Here is a 9912-nt window from a genome sequence, read left to right on the forward strand (position 1 = left end):
ATTAAACTTTTGACCTTATTACTCATTACTCATTACTCAGATGGAGTTAGTTTAGGGAATTGATTGGGATGGACTTATGGATCACGTTTGGATTCTTGACATCTGTGTCAAGGTCACATGCATGTGCGTGATTTATGATGACACCACACACTAACAATGTGTCAGGAAAAAGACCAAGTGCTGGGGCTTGTGTTGCAGTAGCATCACATGATTGCATGAGAGCTCTGGTTGTACTATACACATGAGGGGAGGGCGGGTGGAATTCCAACACACAAGTGCAAACATACCCACCCACCCACCCGCACACACACACGCCCACGCCCACACGCGCACGCACGCACACGCACACGCACACGCACACGCACACACACACACACACACACACACACACACACACACACTGAATTTTCCTGTTAACACCTTTTCTGTGTGGGTGTGTACAGTCTTTGATTGACTATATTTACCAGCACAAAATATTTAATTTTTGCCCTTATGGTGAAAAAGACGATAGTCTTACTAGGCTGTTCACATGGCCAATGAAAATGAATATTTTACTACAGTAATATTCCTGTTTACATGCAGCCCTGCATACTCCAATTAACGTGACATTTATCATGTCAGAAATGCGAGCTTTTCTTTTGGGCAAGCCTCTTTACCACAGCCTTGCAAACTGTTGCCTAGATGGTTGGCATCCCTGACAATGCACAGAGACAACTGTAAACAGATAAGAGGCTGTGTGCTGCACACTGCTGTAAAAACTCTAGCTGAGATGCCTTTTCTGAATTCACTGTATACATGTCAAAAAAGTTCCTAAAACCCATACATTACAGGCATATCCGGCATGTCTTAATCATAAAATGCTACATTTGGAAAAAAGGCGTGAGACAGGCGTGATATCCGATCTAATATCCAAACAGAACATGCTGTTAAAATGACCCATATCAAATTTGGAATGTTGTTATGTTTGGAATAATAGTGGAATATTAGTGTGAATGTAAATGTAGTCACCTATATCTCCCTGTCTCTCCTGACTTTGTTGCATGTGTGAGGGTGGGACAACTAACACCTTTATTATATTCCAATAGGTACATGGAGTTTGGTGACATTTTGTAATTCATCGTACAGCTCTGCCCCACATCAAACTAGGTGAAGTCTAATCAGCCGGAGTAACTGACAACACCCATGTGGGTGTGCATAGCCTTTAGTTTCACATTTGGACAGTTTACAAGTGTTGGCAGTAAAAATACAACACTTTGGACTGGATTCAACCACGAGCGTGTGAGAATTGGTTTGCCAGTCATTATTGTTCATGGTGCTGATGATACATGTGGCAATTTGTTTTCGTGCTGTACAAGCCACACATTCAGCTTCTAGATTTAGGCTTTTAAACCATCACTGACCCAATTGGGTTTAGAGCACATTATCTAAGAGCTGATTAAAGACACCTGCTGTGATGTGACTGACTGTGAAATGGTTAGAGGTTCAACATGCTTCTAAGTTTGAATCCAAAGAGTGTAGCAGCTGAGTGTGCTATATGTGGTCCCCTGGCGAGTGAAAGACAAGAACCTTGATAATGTAAACTCATGATTTAGAGGGACTCACGTGGCATTGCTGAAACCCACGTACTCATTTCCCGCCATATTTTTCAGAAAGTTCATGACCTGGAGGGAAAGCAGAATGACAAACTGATCAACAGGGGTTCATGCCATGAGGTTAAATTCTACCATTGGTTGATGGCCTTCCCATCATAAAAATAGCCGTGTCCCAATTCCATACAACATAACAATTGTAAACAGAATGTACAATACACACAGTATCACAGTATCCTGATTTTGCGGTTAGTGGTTTTATACTAACAGGAAATGATACATCACATGTACCAACAAACATCAATTAAACTGTGACATCAGGGTGCAAAGATTTAATACTTGTATTGTATTCAGGGATCTTCCTTGAGCATAATCCTTAAACCAGCATTCACTGACATGTTGGCAACTTGTTGGTAGCAGAACTACATTGTGAACACAACACCAACATCTCATCATCTTTTAAGTTGATATGGTGAGCCTGTTAACAAACAGTTGCTTGTTCACATATCCAGTCGTTACAGAGGAACATTAGCATTCAGAGTCATGTTTGAGTCCACCTGATGAATATAAGACAATCACTCTCTTTTAGCTCTGTTTTTGGTCTCTTCAAGCTCCAGAGGGAAATATCTGCCTCTTAAGCTGCTAATGCTCCATTATGTTCACCAGTTAGTCTCTAACTGTGTCTGTCTGCTGTTTGGGGCTTTTACTTTTACATTTACTTTATATTGACACACCAACTTATTTACCTCTACCAAACTTGTGAGATTTTGAGACTTTCTGGAATTTTTGGCGTTTTCACTCAGGCTTTCTTTATGCGCAAATTTACAATGTGCATGAAAAGTGGTGGATGGAAACTCACTTTGTGTGAGCAGTGAGAGTGGACTAAAACAGTAAAGTTGTGGGCAGGACAGCTAAACAATGAGCTAAAACTCACTATAAAGCTCTGTAAAGCCAAGTGGAGCTGCAGATTTCAGCAATAATTGTCTGTAAGTTCATCACTAGTTTTAACTAATGACTTTTATTGGACTCTCTAAAGAGATCAATCAAATAAACAATAATAAAGATAAAGTTTCTAATTATCTAGACATATTCCCCCTCACAAGGCTACTCTTCACAAAGTACATGAAAGTTAGCTGAATACTTTTGACTTCTCATACTTACATAATCAAATCTTTCTGCATTGCTTGCACCTTGCTGTGGAGAGAACAAAAGAATAAGCAGTTAGTACAATACATTCATCAAGGGATGTTGCAGAGGACAAGCACAGCATCATAAAAGATTATACTACAATGATAATGCTGACAAATTATCTCTACGGAATAAGAAAAGATGTGAATAGAATTTATTACAAACAAAATGTAAAAATCACATGAGCTTTGCCAAGAATTATACAAGTACATACAAGATATTAATAAGATTGGTTTGCAAATAGGTTACAAAGGGGGAAGTCTTTTTGAGTTAAAAAGGGAGATTTAGTAGACATGTGCATAACCAGAGCTTAGCCAGTTAAATAAAAACATGTCTCACCATTACATCTTACTATGCCGGCTCACTGATTCCTGATGAGGAATTCAATATTATTTCAAGTCTAAAGAGTAGAAGACACAATTTTTCTAAATCTGAAGCAGCCGTGACTGTGTATGTGTTTGTACATTAAGTACATGTGGGTGTATACAGGCAAGTTGGTATTATGGGTTACCATAATGCAGGTGTGTGTGTGTATGTGAGGATGTATGTCTACTGTAGGTCAACATGTGTCATGTGCAATGAGACTGTCAGCCAAAACAGAGGGCAGGGAAGGAAAGAAGGGAGGAGTGGTGTTCCTCTCAGAATAAAATTCACTGCTTGTAGCTCAGTGTACATTTATCGAGCTCATTGATGCTGCCTATTCCACCAAAGAAAACACAGCAAAAGAAAAATGGACACGCATGCACATTTAAAGTGCTATAGCATTAGTTACAAATGTAAAAAATACTGAACTGTTTATGACTTGGATGGAGTGAAAAGGATTTTAACTTTACATTTAAAAAGGCGAATGCTTTATGTGTGACTGACAGTACGTTTTAAATTCTACACTTTACTGTGCAGAAGAAAAAGTAAGTGACATTGATGGAGGTGTTAAAGAGTCTCTAAATGGGGATTCTACTGAGCTGATTGGAGAAGAAAGAGAGAAGAGGGGAGGGGGGATCAGGGGATTGGGAGAGTGCGAGGAGATAGATATGGAAAAGGAAGAAAAAATTACCAACGTCATTTGACCTGCAGCAGCAGTCATTATTTCCCACAGTTCCTAAGTCTGGAAAATATGCAACAACATACAAAAACAGCAACAACATGTAGCCTTCAAGCACCATGTAACAACAGTTTGGGGCATTCTGCCACGGCAACCATCCCATAGTTTTCCCACCAGGGTAAAAGCTAACTGGGCAACCTGACCAAAGGCTTGACATTTGTGGTTCAGTATAGAAAAAGAAAAACAACACATTGAGACACTAATGACCGTGGTGAGCCGATGGACACAGACACAAATGATCGTCTCAGCAAATATGAGGGGTTGTCTTTGAATCAGTTCTGCGATGAGATTTGTGCAGTTTAGTAACAGGTTAACAGGTTTGCTGTGTGATGGAAGAGTAACCTGCACATATAACCATTCACACACTACAGTTTTATACACTCTGCATCAAAAATCAATAGGAAACTGGTGGGAACTTGTTTGACTTGACAACTGCAAGCACATAAGTACAGCTACTGTAAGGCTTCTGAGTATGTAGGGGTACCTCACAGGACTATGTGGTATTTAAAAGAATAGAGCGAGTATATTTCCTGAAATAGACAATTTAAAAGTAGTGGATGTTCTTCTGCTTCTTCTTAGCCTGCTCACATCACTGCCAGCAATGTTTAAGAATCAGTTCAACATTTTTTTGTGCTTTACTTCCAAGGGTGAGATGAGAAGATCAACATTTATCTCATGACAGACGTGTTTAGCTAGTTTAGCATAAAGACTGAAGCAGGGGGAAACGGCTAGCTTGGACTCCATCCTACATTCAAAAACACACCACTGATTAATGCATTAAATTGCATTTCTTTAAATTCTCTAGAAGGAGGAGCATGTTTTAACTTTTTCTTGATGAACAAAGGCTTGGCACAATGATTGTGGGCTGCCTCTCGTAGTCTTGTTATCAGGGTGAGGGAGTCAGGTTTGGTGCCATTATGCCTGTATAGAGACCAAAACCTTAACCTCTGCTCACTGCTAAGAACGACAACATAAAAAACAGCAGCAACCCCTAATACCTCAAATTGGCATTAATACATTCCTGGTTAGTCCTTTCCCCCAGGCCCTCAGGGCCCCGAGCCCCCAGCAATGCAGCTCAGCCTTGCTTTCAATTCTTCCCCTGTGGCCACTTGTGGTACTGCACCAAAAAAAATCCCCTGTGGCCAAAAAAGTATTTTCCCCGTAGACCACCACTGTGAAAAGGTGTCTGTAAAACTGTTGACAGGTTTAGTTATTTTTATACATCTATGCTTTTCCCCCCGCTTCCATTTTTTTAGCCAGCTAAACATGTCTGGACTCTGGCTCTGTTCTTAAGGCAGCATTAATTATTTTTTAGCCACTTGGTTCCAGTGAAACGAGCTGTAGACACAAAACTGACACATTATAAAACTTCTGTGTCCAATGAGTAAGCAGCATGTAAACAGTGGCCTATGTAGCAACATTAGCATTTATTTGGAGATTTGATTCTGGCCACATGAGAAATATTAGCTTCGTATTCACCCTTATTTTTGCTCTGTTTTGCTCTCCATCAACTCCTCAGCGAAATATCGGGCTCTTTAGCTGCTAAATGCCCCATGACATTCACTAGCTAGTCGCTAACTTAATCTGTCTGCTGTTTGGTGCTTAGAATGCAGTGCACAGTGGTTTGCTAACAAAACTCTTCCTGCTGCAGCTAAAAGTGATGTTGACAAGAGCGGAAAACAGTAAACAGTAAAGCTCTGGGCCATAAAATCAAAGCAATGTGCTACAAAAAGGTAAACTGCTATGTCCAGCTGAGGAAAATTGCAGAGACGGGATAATTCCACAAGGGTTTATCACTAACACCTGATCCTTTAACATTACTGGCAATGATTAGGTACTTGCTGACATAAGAATATTGATCAGTACAACTTAAAAGCAGTAGCATGACACTGATATCAATCTTCTCATCTTACTGTCTTCTTTTTAAGCAAAGTGTATTTCCCAAAACATTGAACTATTCTTTTACTCTCCGCTGTCTTGATCACTTAAGTGTATTTTAGAATACAATGTAATGCATTTTATTCTTACTTTGCTGTCTTTTTACTTCTGTTTGACAACTGTGAGGTCACAAAACTCTAACTGGCTTTACAAAGGTAATGCCTGGAAGTGTTTTGTGACATCAGCCCATTTATAATTGAGCAGTTGTGTGACGACACAACGGAAACAAAGCTTACTCAATGACAGAGCCTGCTTTGTCTTGTACAATATGTTAAGAATAAAATCACAGCAAGAAGTGGCTGTTAGCATCTAAACATCACTGGTTACTGATCAGATCTAAACACTGCAAAGACAGACCAGATGTTTGTGTTTTATACAAACATAGGCAGCTTTTAATAGTGGTAGCAAAAGTTTGGAATAAAGGTCCAATGTTTGCTCAAACTACCTCAGTAGTCAATTATAGTACAGTATTTGCACTATCGTACTTGCATTTCCCCTCTGGGGATCAATTAAGTATATCTTATCTTAAAACTATACTCTTGAGTGTCCCAAAAACTTAAGTAGAAAATGGTTTCGGTGTCTCAGTGGATACATAGATTTGAGCTGCTTATTGACACATAATGGCATTCGCTTTTTTCCTGTCCTGCACATTTTTCATTAGTTTTATTAGAAAGAAAACAAAAAGATGTCTATACTATTCTAACAGTTCTTCAATGGAATATTAATTACTTTATTTTCCTACAAGCATAAATGATGCTGAGCAGCATTACAGAAAGGGAATGCGTAGCACTTTGCTTAAAAATGAACTGGAACAAAAGGCATGATTTATAGATCTGGGCAGCTGCTGGTATTTAAAGAGTTCAACTACTTTCTTCCCTTGTTTTTATCAACCTTCATCCACTCCAGTTCAAGTGACTGCATATTGGTTTGCTGTCATGGTATAACAACAGCAAAATCTTTAATCCTAAAAGGCAGCAATTGCAGATAAATGAAAATTTAAGTGAATTATTACTGTCAGCAGAAGCTATTGTATAACATCTAAATTAAATAGAGTTATAGTTGCACGGTGATAAAGCACAACAAGCACAGGTGAACAAACTTAATTAAAAAAAAAAAAAAAGGGAATGGGATTTTAACGACACGTGGACAGTGAAAACACACAGGTCCCAGATCCTGAGACTGGTAACAGAGCTACTTTTAAGTACAGGAGGTCCAAAATCAAATCAGGATCAAACAGGCCACATGCTTCAGCGTACATGGAGGATGTTTTGGCATCATCTACAGTTGAATTACTTTATGAAGGATTTCCTTACGTTGCCTCTCTAGATTGCTTCCTCTCAAGCAAAACAATAAATAAAATCTGATAGTCACAACTCCAAGCTTTGGTAACACATTTTTTTCTTACAACATCAATAAGAATGCAACAAGGATGATTCATATTATTAGTCATAAAAATTCAGTTCAAAGTCTAAGTGCTTAGGACAAAAACTTGGCATAACATAAGGTCATCTCCAGAAAAAGCTACAGCCCAATCACAGTCCTGGATGGTGAGAATTTATAGCAATTAACAGAGAATGTGCCAAAAATCCATAATTCAATAAAGCAAAAAGAAGCTCATTTCAAGATATTAAAAAGCCTCTGCAATACAGTCTTGCAGCTTTAAAAAGGTATTTATAGACAGCTCTTATGCAGGTACGTGTCTGTGTGAGTGCTAAAAGACAGCCTGGTAGGGTTAAAGCATTAAAAATCAAACCCGAGAGTGATCATTACCAGCTGTAAGAAGATTTAAAATCTAACACTACCAGTGTGACAAAGCTGGTATTCAAGCCAGGTTTAATCTCTCCTTTGTTATGAGTGACCTTGTGAGCTGCATTTTATTTAACAGATGACGAGCGATTCATTTCTGAACTCTGTCCATCTGTCTTCACACTGAGTTACCGGAGAGAAAAACACTGTGACACCATGCTCTGGTGACAAGATGGAGGAGCTGTGAGGTATTATCTGACTTCCTATCTCTCTTAATGTGTAGACTGGGGCTGGTGTGCGTGCACCTGCATTTGACTGGCTCTCCGTCCGGGTTATTTTGAGCGGGGACGATAACAGTGTGTGTGCTGCGACTGCTAAGTGCCTTCAGGAAGGATTAGCACAAGTCTTAATCACCACAACAAGACACAGGACAGTGGACTGAGGGAGTGACCTAGAAATGATTCCAGCTGAGTCAAGAGTCACAAATACTTGAACACACTGGGAAGTCTAAAGTCCAGGTAACAATACCACAAAGAAATGGTCTGACACGTGTGAACAGGTTGTTAATCAGCAAAATACTGCATTGTTGTGAGTCTTTTTTTAGAGGGTTTAATTGTGTTTAAACAGATTTAGGTTAATAAGGCCACTGTTAAAACAGTTATATCTTATCTGCTACCAATACTTATGTTAACCTTCATTTATTTACTTGATAAAGCAGCTCACTGATATGAGGAATTGTATGGCTAAGGTTTCAGTGGATATGACACAAACTGGACACAAAAACACACATGAACAGAGGGAAAAAAGTGTTGCTACTTTTACCTTTATCAGTGAGGTACAAACTATAGCGCCAGCATTCACCATGGGGTTGTGGGGCTTATCTGCAAAAAAGCAAGTGCTCAGTTAGCATGCTGTAAAGGATCAAAGTGTAAACATTAAGTCATGTTTGATGAAAGTTCTGTGTATAGACAGATCAAACATTAAGAATCAACTACATGTAGAGCACACACTGACTCCAGATACTACACATTAATATATTTACATACAAAACAGCAACAGAATGTATTTAATCAATAGTTTTGTTCTGAATAGATACATGGCACAGCCAAGTATTTATGTTCATAAGATTGTAGATTTTGGCGGGTAAATTCCTTGGCAAGCTGACAAAGTATGTGTGGAAACTTGTCCTGGCAGTATCTCTGTGAGATACTGTTATGATATGAACTAAGTTGAGCTTTGTACCACACACCTACAAGACTGACTGTTAGAATGTTAGAAAACAGTGGTTATAATACAAATTCTGGTGGGAACAATGTACTCCAAGAAATTAGAGTAGAAAAACTTTTCAAGCCCCCCACCCCCTAGCGTCTGTGAGTAGTATCATTGTTGGCACTGCTGTTGCGAAGAAATCGGATCTCTTTCCATTTTCCTCACAACTAGCAACAACACAAGACACACTGCATTTTGCTTTCCATAGTTACTTCAGGAAGAGCATAGAGCTTTTGCTTTCCATGGTTGAAGGGGGAAAAAAGTCAGTTTTGAAAGCCTTCCATGGTTCCACTTCAGTTGAAGTAACTGCAAAGAAGTTTGATTTACACTCTTTGGCAACTGGGGATAGCAACCATGGAAAGCAAAAGCTCTATGCTCTTCCTGTTTTGGTTGCACAGTGGTTGATGCACTTCCTTCGTGCCGTTAATCCAGCCTTCATTTTCCCAGGTGATTGTACCCAGTGGCAGACAGAACTGCACAATGACAGTGAGGCTTGTAGGGAGCCAATCTAAACCCCAGTGGTGACATTATTCCACAACCATTACATTGTTTAATCAACATTAACTTCATAATGATAATTTAAAGCAAAAAGCCACCTTAGAATGAGCTGTTTATATCTACACACGGAAAAGGTCTTCTTCCACAGAGTCCGCCATGTTGTTCCTACAGTAGCCCAGAACGTACAAACAAACCACTGGCTCTAGATAGGGCCACTCGTGTCAGCCACTGTAGTTCTCCTACACACCTGGCACACGGGAGAAGTTTCAGATGGTGGCAATCTGCAACCTCCCGGCCAGATGCAACTAAATGCTACACACTAGACCTTTACACCAAGAGATATTGGTCAAGATCCATTTCCATAAGTTGCCCTGTGAAGTGAGCTTTCTTTCTCTTAAAGGGAAATTTCGGTTTATTTCAACCCGTCTCCTATCGTCCTAAATTTGTTTCAAGTGACTAGTGACATAGAAATAACAGTTAGCATGTTAGCCGTTAGCCTAGATACAGCCGTAGCGTCAGACCTGTTAAAACTTAATTGAAAGGGCATCCTTTCAAGTGCAAAGTTAGTCCACTAAACAAGCT

At 39.5% G+C, this 9912-nt stretch overlaps 1 protein-coding gene across 5 annotated transcripts in view; it reads right to left on the reverse strand.

Moving 5' to 3' along the window:
• Positions 1 to 9912, reverse strand: part of glsb (glutaminase b) — a 54553-nt gene that overhangs the window by 21594 nt on the left and 23047 nt on the right. For 3 of the 5 annotated variants that reach the window (XM_050049588.1, XM_050049590.1, XM_050049589.1), the window contains exons 7-9: positions 8386 to 8444; positions 2751 to 2783; positions 1603 to 1661 (exon numbers count right to left, since the gene is read on the reverse strand). In XM_050049588.1, coding sequence (XP_049905545.1) covers positions 1603 to 1661; positions 2751 to 2783; positions 8386 to 8444 — 151 coding nt within the window. The other 2 variants (XM_050049591.1, XM_050049593.1) reach the window with 2 other exon arrangements.

Source organism: Epinephelus moara, chromosome 7, assembly GCF_006386435.1.
Source record: "Epinephelus moara isolate mb chromosome 7, YSFRI_EMoa_1.0, whole genome shotgun sequence".
In the NCBI taxonomy this organism is placed as follows: domain Eukaryota; kingdom Metazoa; phylum Chordata; class Actinopteri; order Perciformes; family Serranidae; genus Epinephelus; species Epinephelus moara.